Source organism: Artemia sp. Qi Xiang Cuo, chromosome 18 (assembly GCF_049724085.1).
Source record: "Artemia sp. Qi Xiang Cuo chromosome 18, ASM4972408v1, whole genome shotgun sequence".
Lineage (NCBI taxonomy): Eukaryota > Metazoa > Arthropoda > Branchiopoda > Anostraca > Artemiidae > Artemia > Artemia sp. Qi Xiang Cuo.
The window spans coordinates 20,935,160-20,954,591 of NC_142811.1; the positions used below are offsets into that span (position 1 = coordinate 20,935,160).

General features: G+C 35.3%; 1 protein-coding gene across 1 annotated transcript in view; it reads left to right on the plus strand.

The window, feature by feature from the left end:
* The window catches only part of fry (microtubule binding protein furry), a 303,691-nt gene that overhangs the window by 123,042 nt on the left and 161,217 nt on the right, over positions 1-19,432 (plus strand). The window contains exons 17-20 of the mRNA XM_089104145.1: positions 3,539-3,714; positions 9,235-9,509; positions 12,132-12,286; positions 13,552-13,709. Coding sequence (XP_088960271.1) covers positions 3,539-3,714; positions 9,235-9,509; positions 12,132-12,286; positions 13,552-13,709 — 764 coding nt within the window. The remainder of the gene's footprint in view (positions 1-3,538; positions 3,715-9,234; positions 9,510-12,131; positions 12,287-13,551; positions 13,710-19,432) is intronic.

Genomic DNA, 19,432 nt, shown 5'->3' on the forward strand with positions numbered 1-19,432 from the left:
CTTTATTAGGTGATTTTAATACCCAGGTCCGTTGGAATAGGGATAGATGGCTCCCTAACGGAGGTAATTTTGGTAATGAGAAGGAAAATAGCAACAGCTGTAGACTGTTGCAATTTTGTAGGTTTAACAATCTAGTTGTAATCAATGCAGTACTTGGTCATAAAATATGGCCCGTCTGTTAAAATGGTAATCACATGGTGGTAAGTGGTAATGGTAATCGCATTGCGTTTATAACCCATGCAGTACTTGGTCATAAAATATGGTCCATCTGTTAAATGGTAACCACATGGTGGTAAGTGGTAATGGTAATCACATGGTGGTTATAACCAATGCAGTACTTGGTCATAAAATATGGCTCATCTGTTAAAATGGTAATCACATGGTCTGTTAAAATTGTAATCACATGACGGCCAACCTTATTGATTACGTTATTGTAAAACGTAGACTATCTGGATTAATACAAGATACTTCAAACTTTGCAAAACAAACTAGCAAGACCATTAGCAAATTATTTTCATAGGCCTTCAAACTTTGCAAAATAAACTAGTACGAACACTACAAAATTATTTTAATAGGCCTTCAAACTTTACAAAATAAACTAGTAAGACCACTAGAAAATTATTTTCATAGGCCTTCAAACTTTGCAAAATAAACTAAATAAGACCACTGGAAAATTATTTTAATAGGCCTTCAAACTTTGCAAAATAAACTAGTAAGACAACTAGAAAATTATTTTCATAGGCCTTCAAACTTTGCAAAATAAACTAGTAAGACCACTACAAAATTATTTTCTTAGGCCTTCAAACTTGGCAAAATAAGCTAGTAAGACCACTAGAAAATTATTTTCATAGGCCTTCAAACTTTGCAAAATAAACTAATAAGACCACTGGAAAATTATTTTAATAGGCCTTCAAACTTTGCAAAATAAATTAGTAAGACAACTAGAAAATTATTTTCATAGGCCTTCAAACTTTGCAAAATAAACTAGTAAGACCACTACAAAATTATTTTCATAGGCCTTCAAACTTGGCAAAATAAGCTAGTAAGACCACTAGAAAATTATTTTAATATGCCTTCAAACTTTGCAAAATAAACTAGTAAGACCACTAGAAAATTATTTTCATAGGCTTTCAAACTTTGCAAAATAAACTAGTAATACCACTAGAAAATTATTTTCATAGGCCTTCAAACTTTGCAAAATAAACTAGTAAGGCAACTAGAAAATTATTTTCATAGGCCTTCAAACTTTGCAAAATAAACTAGTAAGACCACTAGAAAATTATTTTCGTAGGCCTTCAAACTTTGCAAAATAAACTAGTAAGACCACTAGAAAATTATATAAATAGGCCTTCAAACTTTGCAAAATAAACTAGTAAGACCACTAGAAAATTATTTTCATAGGCCTTCGAACTTTGCAAAATAAACTAGTAAGACCACTAGAAAATTATTTTCATAGGCCTTCAAACTTTACAAAATAAACTAGTAAGACCACTAGAAAATTATTTTCATAGGCCTTCAAACTTTGCAAAATAAACTAGTAAGGCAACTAGAAAATTATTTTCATAGGCCTTCAAACTTTGCAAAATAAACTAGTAAGACCACTAGAAAATTATTTTCGTAGGCCTTCAAACTTTGCAAAATAAACTAGTAAGACCACTAGAAAATTATTTTAATAGGCCTTCAAACTTTGCAAAATAAACTAGTAAGACCACGAGAAAATTATTTTCATAGGCCTTCAAACTTTGCTAAATAAACTAGTAAGACCACTAGAAAATTATTTTTATAGGCCTTCAAACTTTGTAAAATAAACTAGTAAGACCACTAGAGAATTATATTCATAGGCCTTCAAACTTTGCAAAATAAACTAGTAAGAGCACTAGAAAATTATTTTAATAGGCCTTCAAACTTTGCAAAATAAACTAGTAAGACCACTAGAAAATTATTTTCATAGGCCTTCGAACTTTGCAAAATAAACTAGTAAGACCACTAGAAAATTATTTTCATAGGCCTTCAAACTTTGCAAAATAAACTAGTAAGACCACTAGAAAATTATTTTCATAGGCCTTCAAACTTTGCAAAATAAACTAGTAAGACCACTAGAAAATTATTTTAATAGGCCTTCAAACTTTGCAAAATAAACTAGTAAGACCACTAGAATGTTATTTTAATAGACCTTCAAACTTTGCAAAATAAGCTAGTAACAGCACTAGAAAATTATTTCTATAGGCCTAGTAAGACCACTGACAATCGTCAGAGAGCGAATCATCATTTAACTGTTTAAACCTTTTAAACCTGAGGCAGATAAGGGGATGTGTTACCATACATTCCCTGAGACAAAGGCCATAAACAATGAAAATTGGTAGCTGTTTCAGCATGTTTTGTTGTGTGTGGAGGGGGGGGGGATAGGGGGCCGGTGAATAGGCCAGAAAGTTTTTTATCTCTGTTCAGTTTGAAGCTTATATCATCAAGGCCATGGGCAAAAAAGCGCTTAATGTGCTACAAAAATTCCAGGGCATAGCTGCCCCTCCTAAAAAATTTGAGTCAGAGAAAGTGACCAAAATATTTTGTCGTCTGCTCGGCTCGAAACTTATATCCTTAAGTCTTATATCCTTATATCCTTATAAGTCATCATAATAAAGGGAACCCAATGCAGAAGGAAAAATGAAAGACAAAATACTTTTGTCTCCTCCCCCAAATAGAAACTTAGGAGGGGGCTCATTTGATTGAAAATTGAATGTTCTACTGCCCCTGTTAAGGGTCGAAATGAAATTTGAGGGTGCCAGTTTCCCTCCCGCGGCTTTTTTTGCTGCTCAAACCGCGGCAAGTCTAATGGTATTGGATCAAAAAATATGGAGATAGTAGTTTGTTTCATAAGTAACCTCTGACAAAATTTTGTTCTCATAAAGGCCACGCCTGCATTTCTTGCAGCATAAATATGCCCCTGCATAATAATAATAATAATAATTTATTATAAGCCAAAAAAACAGGCCATACAGAACAGTATTCTTAATTACACTCAACAAGAAAAATAACATAAATATCAAGTTTCACTCATTGATGTCAACGCTTCATTTACAATTTTACATAACTGCCTGATTGTCCTTTTTACAGTCGTTTTCAGGATCCCCGCGAACTCCAAATTACCACCCTCAAAATATTTTCCCCTTAATAGAGAAAGTTGCTGACACTCGGCGAGAATATGGGCCACATCCACATACTCTTTTTCTATTGTTTAGTGGTTGGCAATTCGCTCAAATCCGAAACCAAGTCCTCAATGACTCCCCCGGTAATCCTAATTTAAAATAATATTCAAATCCATATGGATAAAGATTATGAGTCTCTAGCTTTCTATCTTATTTCCAAAAGTCGTAAGGTATGCCCTTTTTTTTTTGAGACCATGCTATCACAAATTACAGGAACATAGAGGACGATATGGTTAAACTCAGGAAATGAAGCTGCTGAAATAAAGTTTTATTTTTATTCTTCTCTAAATGAAGTGTATTTTATTATACGATTAATTGTATTTCTATAATTCCAGTGACTTGCATCTTCCTGGAGGAAGTGATGGTGGACATCTGCCCTCTCCCTGTGTGGAATTTATTGACGGCTTGCGACTGTGCCTTGAATTAGATCCTGATAAAGATTCGCCATCCGGAAAAGAAGTTCGGATAGCCTACACTAACTTTACTCAAAAGCTTATCACTAGCTTTCCTCGTAAGTCAAAACAATTTAGTAAATAAATTGTTTCACACGATGCTGAGTTGAGATTGAGCCGTCCTACCCGAGTGGTTGGCACGCTAGACTTGAAATCCTGTGTCCCTAAGGGGACGGGTTTGGCTCCTGGTGTCACTGATTATTTGGTTTGGAACGGGGTTCAGTCATGTGACTATGTAAGTTCAGCCAGAGTTAGCTCAGCTCCAAATCAGTATCTGGAAAAATCTGGGGGGAAAACACGGGAAGCATCGGATGATTTGCCACCAACCATGCACTACACTCTCGGGCGAAAGCAGAGAATCAGGAGATTGGTACCTGAGCTACGTAGACCATTGGTCAGCAAGGGCGTATCCATTATTTTTGTTCAGTGGTTTTATTTTTTTTTTCCGGGGGAGGGGGTTACGACAAAGTTTAAAAAAAACGCATCAGATATTTGTTTATATGTATTTATGTTAGGTTTTTATGAGTCAGGCCGAAATCTCAGGGGGGGGGGGTCAAACCCGAAACCCCCACCCCATCTGCATATAGTCTTTTTTTCAGCATGTGGAAATGTTTCTTTAAGTTGAGATTAAAGAAAAATTCTGAAACTTGTAAATCATAGTTTAAAAATTTAATTGTTTGAAACAAAGATACTGAAGAAGAGGAAAAAAAGTTAGATGCTATTAATGATTTCTCGTCAATTACTGCATTCTAGTTATGCATAAAATGTATAAAATGGTGTAAACGGTATAATGGTGTCGTGCTAGTCGAGTACACTAAGACGCAAATCAGACAAAATTCACGGTTTAGTCACAAGGAGCTTTTACGCTAAGTACGGCTGTATTGAGGCCGTGAGCCTTATTACTGCCCATACAAAATTCAAAAAGGAAAATTTGAAAAAAAGACTAAAAAATAAAGCATGCTTTAAAAATTGTAAATATCTCGAGGCTTAGGGAAAGAAGGAGTCACGGTCCCATTCGTTCCGTTCTCACATGTACCTGGTTGAGCTACGCGAGCTTAAACGATCACTATTAACTACACTATTCGGTTAGTAATTTTCGGAATTTGTATTTACTTTGCCAAAGTTTCAATTACTTTTATTTACTTGATTCTAGAAAACTACCAGTAAAAACTCATTATAGCACCGACCTACCTAAGACCAACACAGGCAAGCACGCTCGTTTCCCACCTCCTCATATGAACTCTGTTGAGAGCTTCACTCCTAACCTCCTCACATGAACTCCGTTGAGAGCTTCACTCCTAACCTCCTCATATGAACTCTGTTGAGTGCTTCACTCCTAACCTCCTCATATGAACTCTGTTGAGAGCTTCACTCCTAACCTCCTCATATGAACTCTGTTGAGTGCTTCACTCCTAACCTCCTCATATGAACTCTGTTGAGAGCTTCACTCCCAACCTCCTCATATGAACTCTGTTGAGAGCTTCACTCGTAACCTCCTCATATGAAGTTCCTACTTTCTCTAAATAAATTTTCAAGACATCTAGCTACCTTATTTCAGGACTTCCTACTTTTTGTCTGGCTCCAGCAAAATTTCCAAAAAGTACAGGCACGTACGAAGTTTATTTTTTGAGCGGGGGAATACAAAAAATTGTAACTTCAATAATAAGCGCCCAGAAATTAGGGAAATTATGGATATTGGTGGAGGAAGAGCGAGCCCCATGCAATCCCCACTGCGCATGTCACTGAAAAAGTACCATTTTTGGCAATCATCCTTCATCTGTAAAATTTGACCTGACCATCTAAATTTTCCGTTGATCACATACCTAGAAAGTTTGAACTAAAAAAGGATTGAACCACTCTTTTCGCACAGCCTATTGTTTATTATAAATGTTTGGTGTTCCAAAAATGTTGGTAGAAGTTCTTAAAAAGTATCTTCATAATAGTATTACGCCCTAAAAATATAATTTGTATAGGATCATGCATAAAATAATGCAAAATACTTATATATGTTTAATATATTAGATATAATATATATTTCATATATTTAATTTAATATATTACATTAAATTAAGTAAAGAATATATGCTTAGAATTTAAATATGATAATCCGTCTTCGGCTTTAGTATGAATGTCATTAGGAGCCTTTTTATTATTGTATTCCAATGTTATTGATATATTTTGTTACTAAATGCTATTGATGATCTCGTTATCGAGCCCTATGAGTCGTGTACGAGTCATACAAGAATGACATCAGTGTTGGAAATTATTTTACTTTGTATTTCAACAGTGCAGATATGTTACGCATGATTTTTTTTTTTTGGCGGGGGTGGAGAGGGAATTTAAAAATTATAAAAGGGAAACGACATCGAACGGAATTGTGCCCCAACTTTAAAATCGCTACTTTTTTTAGGGGGGGGGGGGGGTTAAAGCCTCCGCTGCATACGGGTCCGTAAAAGGGTATCAGGAAACTGTAGATTTGTAAGATGCGACTTATTTCTAAAACAGAAATATAACATTACACAGATCAGTAATAATGAGCTAACATGTCATGAAAAAATAGAAGAAATTCAATAAAGTCTCAACCATAAGACTCCGTGGCTAGAAAATAACAGGTCCCCAGGACCCTGAAAATTAGTTTTTCTCGCAACTTTAGTGAACCCCATCAATAGCACAATTTAAGAGGACTGATCACGTATTATTAGAACCCTTTGCTTTAGGCTTTATGATTGTAAGCTCTTAATTGTCTTTTTAATCGTCTATCGCACATTGAATGACTAATACCTGTTTAACAGTAAATTTGATAATTAATTGAATTGGTTGCTAAGGGCATATACCCAAGATTTTTTCAGTAACTTTTTTTTTCGGGGGAATGGAGTTGAATTCGTTAAAATTGAAAAAAAGCTAAGCTATAACAAAAAGATTGACAAATATGGAAACAATTTTAGCCAGTAACAGGTCCATGGACATGGGCCAGGAGTCATTACCCTTGCTTACATGTCCAGGCCGTTGCTCTTTTGCCGCGCGACATCTGGGTCATCCAAAGAAAAAAATTCGCAGAAGGAGAGAGGTTAAAAAGAAGAATTGGTAAAGTTGAAAAAAATATATATAGACTGAAATAGAGAATAATGTTTTTTATATTGTCTTAAACGAAATGATGATAATTTACTTGGTTTTGTGTCGTTGTTGTCAAAATGTCTCTGAGTTGAGCTATGTAGATTTTGCCTAAAAGGAATTACTAGCTGAATTTCTGAATTACTAGAATTAATTTAGTCTGAAGTCTCAGTGCTCATTACCGAGTGATCACATGCCTAATTAGGGCTTTGTAATAAAGGAAAGTTCAAGTTACAGTTATTGGCATGGCTATGTTTAATAAGGGAGGGGGTGGTAAGATAGTTATTCATTTTTTCTAGTTACGTTTTTGATTATTTATTTGTCACCTCGTGTAGAGGTCACTTCATGTAGAGGTTTCACGTGCGGTCACTTTTGTCTGTTCTAATTGAAAAGCATTAAAAATCCATGGCAAACCTAATGCTTACTTTTGCCAACCCATTAATACCTTTCAGGCAGATTCTTACGGCAAGTCCAGACAAAAGTGGTGTCAGCTTGTAACAACGGTACTGGAAAAAACAGTGGAAGAAATTTAACAGAATTATAATTCAAGTCAAATTGAAATTACAACGGAACAGATTCAGAACTGTTATTAAAATCAGGATAAAAGAATAGAACGCAATTATTAGCCCTAGAATTAGGATTTACGCGGATAAAAAATAAAAAAAGCAAGGAGAAAAGTCAGCTATGTTTATTTTATCTTGGAAAATAAGGTCAACAGAAACGGTTTTGTCTGCCCAATATTTGTATCTTTGGGTATTTATTGCCATTGCACCTATTTCCCTTTTTATTTGAACTTGAAAATAATACTAATTCATCTCTGTTTTTTTTCTCATTATTATAATTATTATAATGTTTCTTATTGTCATTTATTTTCAATTTAGTTGATGTTTGTTGAAGAAGGATCTATTGAAGCAGCATTTTAGTCTTTTGTCTTTGTATACTTCTTCTCATCTTTTTTCTCATTATTATCATTGCTTTAACGCCTTTTATTTTCATTTTCTATTTTAGTTGTTACTCGAGGGAATATGTTGAAAAAGATCTATTGAAGTAGCTTTTTAGTCTTTTCTTTTTCAAGACTTCTTCTCATCTTTTTTCTCATTATTATCATTACTTTAACTCCTTTTATTTTCCTTTTCTATTTTAGTTGTTACTCGAGGGAATATGTTGAAAAAAGATCTATTGAAGTAGCTTATTAGTCTTTTCTTTTTCAAGACTTCTTCTCATCTTTTTTCTCATTAGTATCATTGCTTTAACGTCTTTTATTATCATTTTCTATTTTAGTTGTTACTCGAGGGAATATGTTGAAAAAGGATCTATTGAAGTAGCTTTTTAGTCTTTTCTTTTTCAAGACTTCTTTTCATCCTTTTTGTCATTATTATCATTGCTTTAACGCCTTTTATTTTCTATTTTATTTGTTACTCGAGGGAATATGTTGAAAAGGATCTATTGAAGTAGCTTTTTAGTCTTTTCTTTCAAGACTTCTTCTCATCTTTTTTTTCATTATTATCATTACTTTTATGCTTTTTATTTGCATTTATTTTCTATTTTGGTTAATGTGTATGGGAATCTGTTAAAGAAGGATCTATTGAAGCAACTACCTAATCTTTTCTCTCTCTGATTTTCTTCTCATTATTTTTAATGATATTTTCTTATTTTCATTTGTTTTCTATTTTAGTTGATGTTCATTTGTTGAAGGATCTATTGAAGCATTTTTTTAGTCTTTTTTTCTTTTTAGATTTCTTCCCCCTTATTGTAATCATTACTTTAATGCTTTTTGTTTTCATTTATTTCCAAATTTAGTTGATAGGAAAACTGTTGAAGAAGGATCTATTGAAGCAGCTATTTAGTTTTTCGCTTTTTAGACTTCTTCTCATCTTTCTTGTCATTATTATCATTGCTTTTATACTTTTTATTTGCATTGATTTTCTATTTTAGTTAATTTGTATGGGAATCTGTTAAAGAAGGATCTATTGAAGCAGCTACCTAATCGTTTCTCTCTCTGGTTTTCTTCTCATTATTATCATTACTTTAATGCTTTTTATTTTCATTTATTTCCTAATTTAGTTGATAGGAAAACTGTTGAAGAAGGATCTGTTGAAGCAGCTTTTTAGTCTTTTCGATTTTTAGACTTCGTCTCATCTTTCTTCTCCTGATTATCCTTACTTTATTGATTTTTATTTTCATTTATTTATATTTTAGTTGATACGTATGGGAATCTGTTAAAGAAGAATCTATTGAAGTAGCTTTTTAATGTTTTCTCTCTGATTTTATTAACATTATTATCATCGTTTTAACTTTTCTTATCTTCATTTATTTTCTATTTTCGTTGATACTCGTGGGGATCTGCTGAAGAAGGATCAATTGGAGCAGCTTTTCAATCTTTTCTTTCTCTGATGTCATTTTCTGGTCATTTAGGTCACTGAATCATTATTTTAATATTTATTATTTCTCTTTGTTTTCTATTTCAGTCGATACTCGTGGGAATTTGTTGAAGAAGGATCTATTGAAGCAGCTTTTTAATCTTTTCTCACAATGGAGTCCAAATTTCAGTCGTGGCCTGGTTCCAAAAGTCTCAGTTGCTCTTTTAGATATGCCACGGTATTTAGATGAATTGGAAGTTTCAGCTTTGAAGGCGATGTCAGCTGTCGTTGCTTGTGGACCGAGTTTTGATCAGCAAATTTTATCTGAAGACGCTCCACTTTACTCTTGGCTTGATTTGTTATTAATATCACGAGATCAAAGGGTAAGAGTCAGTGGTTATTCTAGTAATTTGTGTGACTTGCATTGCAGCAAAAATTAAGAGGAGAATGAATGATGTTTAAATACTGTTGATTAAAAAGAAATAAGAATAATCAGTGTTTGCTAAATTAGAAAGTGATTGTTGAGGTTTAGCAAGACAATTCAGAAAATCCTTTTATCTGGTCAGACTGATGGGTCGGTTATTGTCACAAACTGCTATTGAGTCTTTCTTATGGAGAGGAACTATCGTGGCTTCACACCATGGTGTGGGGAAGTGACCTACTTCTCAGATAGCTGTTGTGATATTGTGATAAAAATCAGGGGGGAGGGGTTCGCAATTGGCTTTCAGAAGTTTCGGCCGTATTCCATCAGGGCCAGCAGCTCTGGTGGCTTTTAGATATCTGATGACTGCTTCTATTTCCAGCGAAGGGAGGGGGGCTTGAGTCTGTAGCAGTTACGGGGGCACTAAATAGTACAGTTGGGCAATAGAGGATGGTCGAATTTAGTCTATGCTCAAAGTGCTCGATCCATCTAGATCGGATTCCATCTAGAGATTGTATCTGGTGTTCCTGTTTGTCAAGGAGAGAGTAAGCTCCGAGGTCCTTCTCTTGGGCCAATTCCCTCTTTCTTCTTTTGATGAAGTGTGAGCCACATTTCTTGAAACCTATTTCGCACTGCTCACATATTTTCTTAACAAAGGCACGATGAGCACGGTGTATGCTTTCTCTAAAGCCCGTTTGAGTTGCTTGTAGCGGTCTCTGCTTTCTCTCTTTTGCTTGCTGGTGACGTTGCGCGTTTCATTGGGGAGCTTAATGGCCTCGTGTGTTATCCAGGATTTCTGGTGAGCCTGCTGGACACTTAGTGTGGAGAGAGTAAAATTCGTGGGCAATCCGCATGCTGCTAGTCAACAGGTTATATATGCTATTATTTATTCTGAATTAGTGGGGAGTTTGAAGTTAGCTCCAAGATCTTGTCAGATGGGGTGGCTATGTAGCCTATTCGGGTCTCTTGATCACTCAGGAGATCTACTTGAAATTTGGGAGTTACATAGACAGTTTTGAAGCTATTTTAAGTCTCCTTCTGAAACTAGACATAACAAGGGATCGGTCGCTGTCAAAGTCACTACCGATTAACATGACCGTGTTGGTAACAGACAACTTCTGACGTCTAGACACGAGGATATACTCTATGAGATTTTGAAATCTTCCATGGGGGGAAGGGGTTCTAGGCAGTTTTATATCTGGATCTGTGCTTGAATAGTGTGTTCGTGATGACTAAATCGCTGTCTCTGCAGAATTTTATCAGACCTTCTCCTCTTTTGTTTAGATGCCCATGGCCAAATTTGCCAGTTACGTCTTCATAGTCTGCGTGGTCCTTGCCAAAGCTGGCATTAAAGTCACCAATTATAATGATTTTATCCTTTTTTTTTCGGGCACAATCGACTTGAATTTGAGGCTAGAGATAGAAATTCTCAGACTCTTCGTCGTCTCTACTGGAGTCCGGAGCTTAAACTTGGATTACTGTAATATTGACAGTTGAGCCTTTCAGTCACACCATAATAAGCTGTTCAGAGATCGAAGTTGCAGTAATCAGAGATTTTCTAGGCTTCCTGGACAGCAGAAAGCCGACTCCTTGTCGATATCTCCCGTCATTACGTCAAGAGAGGATAAGGGCGGGGTCACCAAGTTTCTCTTCACAGTGAATTCAGAACGTTTTCAGAACATCCTAGGTGTAGTGGTTTATCTTTCTCAGAAGTAGGTCTATTTTCCCTTGTTTGGCAAGTGTGGGTTAGAGTTGCCATAATCGCGTGATTCACGGTCATCACATCGTGGGTTAACCTAGACGCAGTAGCTCTTAACATATGGTCTTCTTCGTTTGCCCCGGACGTGGTGGTTTTAATGTCTCATCTGTTTTTCATATTCATCAATATAGGTTAAGGAGGGGTTTCTTAGCTGGCTTCACGACAGATTCTTAACAATTGGTAAAAGATCTGTCGTTTATTGTGTTCTTAACAATTGGTAAAATATTACATTTTTTTGTTTTAAAATAGCTTCTCGTTGTCTTTGAACCCTCAAACCGTTAACATATTTAAGACACCCTGTTAATTTTTAACAAGGTTTTAATCAAACCTATTCTTGTTATGACTAATGTTTCTTATTTAAATTCTTTACAAACTGCCCAGTCAACAAACTTCAAAATATGTTTACAAAACATAAATATAGACTCTGCAGAACCGATCTCCTACTGATAAACTCTTCTCCAGAACATTTGGAAAGCTTTATGAAGCTTTAGCAGTTTGACATAATAGCTTTCATATTATAGTTTGACCACACTCAGGCTATATGAAACACGGCCTGATAGAACTTAACTCGACCAAAATATATATATATATATATATATATATATATATATATATATATATATATATATATATATATATATATATATATATATATATATATATATATATATATATATATATATATATGATTATAGACTATTATATATTCTTCTTTGTCAACAACCTTTACTGAAGCCCTTTTTATTTAAACATTTGTCGGAGGAACACGTGTTTATAATTTTTTCCATGCTCTATCGTAATCACTTTTACTTTTTTTTTCTGTAGGTGAGCAAATTAGGAAGAGATACGGTTGTTTTGCTTTTGGAATGTAATCAAGACTCTTCCGCCCTTTTAGAATGGGTTATAAATCGATGCTATACGGGTGTACCATCTATCAGTGATGGATGTTTCCTCGGCCTTGCAACAATATTCAGCTCAAGGTATTGTTTTTTTTCTTTTATTTTCATAGAGATATGCTCAGCTTTATTACTTTTGCAATTTCACTACAATGTGATGATAAAAGGGTTTTTGAACATTTTGTATTTGTCGTCAACTAAGCAAAAAAGAAAAAGAAAACATCTATTAATAATTTCATGTCATGAAAAAGTTGCTTAGGAGACTTTAGTATGTTGTATTATGAGTGAAATAGTACCTTATGAGTGAAATAGTTCTATTAAATAGCCTAGGAAGGCCAGATGACCCAAATTTGGGCGGGATAAAGCTACAAAAATGAATTTAAATCTCGGTAGGTGCCCAAGGCTAAAGCTTTGAACTGTGGGAGATCGAAAAAAGTGTGTTTGTCTATGATAACTTAACGCTGTAATGGGTTTAAACTAATAGTTGTCAACTAAATTCATTTGTTTAATTAACTAGCCTAAAAGCTCTGTTATCTTGTTCTTGGCTTTCCAAAAATTTCGCTTTCTGTGCTTTTTGTCACCTAGCTCAGTTCATATGACTCGTGCCTCGATACGGCGCTGGTCGGGTCTTTAGCTTTGTCATTAGAATTTCGTTTCGTTCGGAGCTTTGGCTCTTGCTGAATTTTTTAACTCTTCAATGGGGTCGTTGATCGGGCCTTGAAGGCATCTGGAACGGTAACATTTTAAACTATGATATACGGATATGGCCGTATCCAGGGAGGGGAAGGGCTGGTTTGAATTCCTCTCCTCCTCCCCGAAATTTTTGTCCAACTCGTACAAAAGTAACAAAATTACATGTAAACAAATTTTGAACACAGAAACCTTGATAATAGCTATTTTATTGTAGAACCTCGCTCCACCCCCGAACACGGGGTTTATTTCTTTTCGGTCGTTTGGTGAGATTTTCAGGCCTTTTTATTCGTTTTGGGTGAAATATTTAGTTTTTTTTTGCCAATTAGGATTTAAGTTTGCTTATAAAGTAAAAAATTGTCCCTTTTCCAACAATTTTCAACTAATACCTGAAGTATTTAAAATCCAGAAAACCGTGTACACCAAATTTCAAAAATCTAATTCGGTAGATATATGGAGCTGGATTTCAGCTATGGCACAATAGTAAAAATGTTGTCTATTGTTGATACAGTAAATTCATAGGGGAGCAGAAAAACAAAATACCCAAAATTTCACTATGAACATAAACCTTAATCTGAAAGTTTCTCAGGAATTTAATATAATTTTGAGTTATAATTACCTTTTTTTTTATCATGACTATTTCTTTTCTTTTACGATAGGCCTGACTATGACGCTGGTAATCATATAGCGATCCTAAACGTCACTCTTTTAATGACTGGAAATCCCCGTAACGAGGTTGAGGATATTGCTCTCCAGCTGCTCCCAATACTCGATCGTCAATTTTTTGGTGTATCTCCAGTAATTACTGATGACGAAGGTAACTATTAAACACTCTCTTTTGGAAAATATGCTTCCATGAGTTTTGTAACTGAAATTACCAGAATGGTAATTTTATATATACAGATTTATGTTGGAAATACAGTTAATGTCATTTATTAGTAGACTACTCCCAATGCTTGATTGTACATCTTTAGTCGGATCTCTAGTAGTTACCGGCGACGAAGGTAACTATTGGACTTCCTCTTTTTTGGAAATATGCTTCTATCCGCTCTATAAAAAAGTACAAAAATGGTATTCCACTTATAGACATTTATTCAGCACACACAGTTAAATTGGTTTAGAAATGTTTTCTATACCGCCCAACTAATGCAATGAAGGGATGAACACAAACATTCAAGTTTGACAAAAGAAATAAACAATATTTTTTCGACCTTTTTTTTTCTTTTTCAAGGCCATCATGAACCGTAATGAAGTCAGGGCAGTTTTGATACTTTTTTCTGGGAGAACATAAAGCATTAGTGTTGACCCTGAGAACACCGATTTTATTCTTTACCAGAGGGTTGTTGCATAAAAAAAAAAAAAAAAAAAAAAAAAAAAAAAAAAAAAAAAAAAAAATCATATTTGTTAAAGAGAAAAGGTTCTTGGTATGCTAACATTGTTTCAAAAATATCCTTTTATTTGGAATTTGTCCCTTGTATAAGTTTGGGTAAACTTATGCTCCCAAATTTAGCAATGTATGACAAACCTACCTTTCATCAAAAATTTATTTATGAATCCTTCTGTATAAAATGAGTAAATATTAACCACTTTTATTCCTTGTCCACAGGGCTTCACAGGTCACACTGTTCAATATTGCTTTTAATTTCTACGTCTCCGACTAAACTGTTTATATTAGAAGTCTTAACGTGAGGCTGTGTTGCCTGCAAGGGGCCTGGTGCACAAAAATTGGTTTAGGAGGGGCCTAGTCACCCTCCGATCACTTTAAACAGAGGAACTAAAACACATGATCTTTACTCAAATGAGCAAAGAGATCTTTGCTCAGATGAGCTCAAATTACGGAACCTGGCTTGATACGATCACCCCAGGTCAAAAATAAGAAAAGTAAAGAGACACGCATTCATGAAACAAAAATGTGAAACTATGTTCTCGTAGTTTGGGGCTGATAACCCTTCTAGGGGGCTTTAGGGCATTCCAGATTTGATTGCACACCTTCTATTAGGATTGGATCACTGTTTGGGATTGTCCCTTTCTGAAATGATGTTAATTTAGCTGGTAACTTTTGATGAGCAATGTTAAACCCAGTATATTTAAATGCTTGGCGTCAGCATAAAATGGAGATTTTTAATGTATATATTGTTATCAAACTTACGTTTTTAGAGTTTGTGTTACTTTTGGCACGGGCCGCCCTTGACTTGCAGTTCTTTACAATGAACTACGGTATTCACACTTTAATAAATAGAGACCCTAAAATTATTTAACTCAAAAAGTAGTTTCAAATCATAATTTCACATTAGTTATACAAAAGTAAATAATAAAAAAAAAAAGTAATGTCACATTAAAATAACATAAAAAGTGATTCTGATTGAAAAAAAAATATTATGCATTAAAAAATCCATACTATTAATAACTATCATAATTATATAATAACAGCTATGAATCTAAACACAGCAAATTAGTGGTTGCAGCATTGGACCTACTTCTATTTATAGCCAATATATGGTCGAATTAGGGTATAAATTGGAATTTTGGATGTAGTTCAAAAACCAATTATCGTGAATTATCGTTAATTATTTGTTATTATCTGCGAAAGTTGTTAACGTTTTAGTATATTCTGCATCACGAAGAATAGGCCAAGTTTTTTATTACATGGTGTTCTGGAACCCAAATAATAATGAATAATTAATAATCATTAATGGTAGTTAGCGCACCCTTTTTTTCATATAAATAAACTGAGTGTACATATGCTGTTTTCTATGTTTTAGTATTTTATGCTTTTAACAGTAATAATATATTCTTATTTTCATCATAGATAGCGCAATCGCGCTGCATAAGTAAAGAACGATGTTGGCAAAATGTATTGTTTATTTTTTTGTTTGTTTTTTTTTCCGTACCACTTCGTATCGAAGGAGTTGTCGTAGAAAATTCGAAAAGGACTCATTCGATTGGAAATTGGAGTGACTAGTACCCTTTTTAATATTCGAAAGCGATTGGAGGGCAACTAGAAACCCCCCCCCCCCCAACGCCCATCATTCCTCCAAACACATCCAATCAAAATTTTGAGATAGTCATTTTGTTCAACGTAGTTGATTTCCAGATAGAAAACATGTTTTTGAGAAGGATAATTCCCCACAACCCTCAGGGCAAGGGTTTTAAGTTATGCCCTGGGGGCATATAAGAACGGTGTTGGCACAATGTATTATTTATTATTTTTTTCCTTTAGAGCAAGGCACTTCTTATCGAAAAAGTTGTCGGAGAAATTTCGAAAAGGGCTCATTCAATTGGAAATTGGAGTGGCTTGTGCCCTTTTTAATAGTCGAAAGTGATTGGAAGGCGACTAACACTCCTTCCACGCCAAACAGTTCCCGAAACACATCCAATCAAAATTTTGAGATAGTAATTTTGTTCAGCGTAGTTGATTTCAATATAGAAATTATGTTTTTGAGGAGGACACTCCCCCACAGCCCTCAGGGCAAGTGTTGTAAGTTATGCCCCGGGGGCATATAGGGTTTTTATAGAAGGCATTGTCGCAGAAAATTCAAAAAAGGCTCATTCGATTGGACATTCAAAGGGCTAGTGCCCTTTTTAATAGTCGAAAGTGATTGGACTGCACCTAACCCTCCTCTCACGCCCATCTTTTCCCCAAATCAAAATTTTGAGATAGCCATTTTATTCAACGTAGTTTTAAGTTCTGGAAATTAGGTCTTTGAGGATGACATCCCCCCCCCCCACAACCCTCAGGGCAAGGGTAATAAGTCATGCCTTAGGGGCATATAAGGTTTTTATAGAACGCGTTGTCGTAGAAACTTCAAAAAGGCTCATTCGATTGGAAATTGAAATGGCTAGTCCCCTTTTTATAGTTGAAAGTGATTGGAAGGCAACTAACACCCCTTCCATGTCCACCATTTCCCCAAACACATCCAATAAAAATTTTGAGATAGCCATTTTGCCCAACGCAGATGAAAGTTCAGGAAATTATACCTTTGAGCAGGACACTCCCCCCACAGTCTTCAGGGCAAGGGTTATAAGTTATGCCCTGGGGGTATATAAGGTTTTCATTGAAATCTTTGTCGTAAAAACTTGAAAAAGGGCTCATTCGATTTGAAATTCAAAGATCTAGTTCCCTTTCTAATAGTCGGAAGTGATGGGGGGGCAAGTAACCCCCCTCTCTCGCCCACCTTTACTCCAAACACATCCACTCAAAATTTTGAGATAGAGTTTTTCTTCAGCGTAGTTGATTTTTAGATAGAAATTATGTTTTTGAGGAGGACACTCCCCCAAAGCCCTCTGGGCAAGGGTTTTTAGTTATGTCCTGGGGCATATAAGGGTTTTATAGAACGCGTTGTCGTAGAAACTTCAAAAAGGGCTCATTCGATTGGAAATTGAAATGGCCAGTGCCCTTTTTAATAGTCGAAAGTGATTAGAAGGCAACTAACACCCCTTCCACACCCACCATTTCCCCAAACGCATCCAATCAAATTTTGAGATAGCCATTTTGTTCCACGCAGTTTAAAGTTCAGGAAATTATGCCTTTGAGTAGAACACTACCCCCACAGTCTTTAGGGCAAGGGCTTTAAGTTATGCCCTAGGGGCATATAAGGTCTTTATTGAAATCTTTGTCGTAGAAACTTGAATGAGGGCTCATTCGATTGGAAATTCAAAGGGCTACTGCCGTTTTTAATAATCGAAAGTGGTTTGAAGGCAACTAACCCCCCTCTCACGCCCACCTTTCCCCCAAACACGTCCAATCAATATTTTTAGATAGACATTTTGTTTCACTCAGTTTAAAGCTCAGGAAATTATACCTTTGAGCAGGACACTCCCACCACAGTCTTCAGGGCAAGGGTTATAAGTTATGCCCTGGGGGCATATAAGTTTTTATTGAAACATTTGTCGTAGAAACCTGAAAAAAAGCTCTTTCGATTGTAAATTCAAAGGGCTAGTGCCCTTTTTAATAGTCGAGAGTGATTTTAAGGCAACTTCCCCCCCTCACGCCCACCTTTTCCCCAAACACATCCAATCAAAACTTTTAGATAGCCATTTTATTCAACGTATTTGAAATTTTTGGACATTAGGTCTTTAAGGATGACAACTCTCCCCTCCCACAACCCTCAGGGCAAGGGTTGTAGGTTATGCCCTGGGGGCTTGTAAGGTTTTTTATAGAAAGCGAGGTTCTAAACATCAAAAAGGGCTCATTCAATTTGAAATTGAAAGGACTAGTGCCCTTTTAATAGTCGAAAGTAATTGAAGGGCAATTAACCCCCCTCTAACGCCCACCATATCCCCAAACACATCCAATCAAAATTTTGAGATATCCATTTTGTTAAACGTAGTCGAAAGTTCTGAAAATTAGGTCTTTTATCATGATAACCCCCTCAGAGCCTTCAATGCAAGGGTTGTAAGTTATGCCCTGGGGGCATATAAGGTTTATATAGAAAGTTGTTGTTGAAATTTCAAAAAGGGCTCATTTGTTGAAAGTAATGGGAGAGCGAAAAACACCCGTCTCACGCCCACCATTTTCACAAACACATCCAATCAAAGTTTTGAGATAGCCTTTTCGTTTAACGTAGTTGAAACTTCAAATCATGTCTTAGAGGATGACAACCACCCTCACAGCCCTTTGGGTAAGGGTTGTAATTTATGCCCATAAATACCTTATATGCCCTTGGGGCATATAAGGTATTTATAGAAAGCTTTGTTGTAGAAACTCAAAAAGGGCTCATTCAATTATAAATCGAAATACCTAGTGCCCTTTTTAATAGTCGAAAGTGATTGGAAGGCTTGAATTTTCTATAGTAAAGATCGATGTGGGTATAATGTATTATTTTTTGTTGTTGTTGTTGTTTAGACCAGGGCACTTCGTATCGAAGGAGTTGTCATAGGAACTTCGAAAAGGGCTCATTCGATTGAAAATAGAAAGGGCTGATGCCCTTGTTAATAGTGGAAAATGATTCGAGGGCAACTAATCCCCCTTCGTCGCCCACCTTCCCATTTGCCTTTATGTTAAAAAACTAAATGTTCCCTTAAGATTAAATCAAAATGCATTGTGTTAATGCTAAATCCCATTAAGGCATCTCAGCAGTATCCCAAGAACGACTGAGGGTATTATGTTCAAACTTTCGGGGCTACTTCTGCTCTTATAACTTAACCAAGTCAAAATAGCGTAAGTGTATCCAAGCTTTCAAAGAAATTAAGCATATTTTTTTGCGAATGGTATCACGTTTTCCATTTCAGGTCAACTAGAGGAGGTATGAAACGAAATTAAACACTGCCATTTGTGTCCAGATTTTCAAAATGGTGTATGCTGTTAAAAATTGCTGAAAATGTTTCTCCAGCATACAAATAGCAGGCCAAACTATAAAGTCTTAAAAAACGAAAAGATTTAAAATATTATTTTCTTTTTCCCTGAAAAGACTGTGTCTATATAAAACGAACAGAAATTAATAAAAAAAAACTTTTTCCACTAAATAAGTTTTTCAAAAAAAAGTAAAGAACTCCATTAAACAAAAAATGAGCAAAAATAAAATGAAATAATCTACCAAG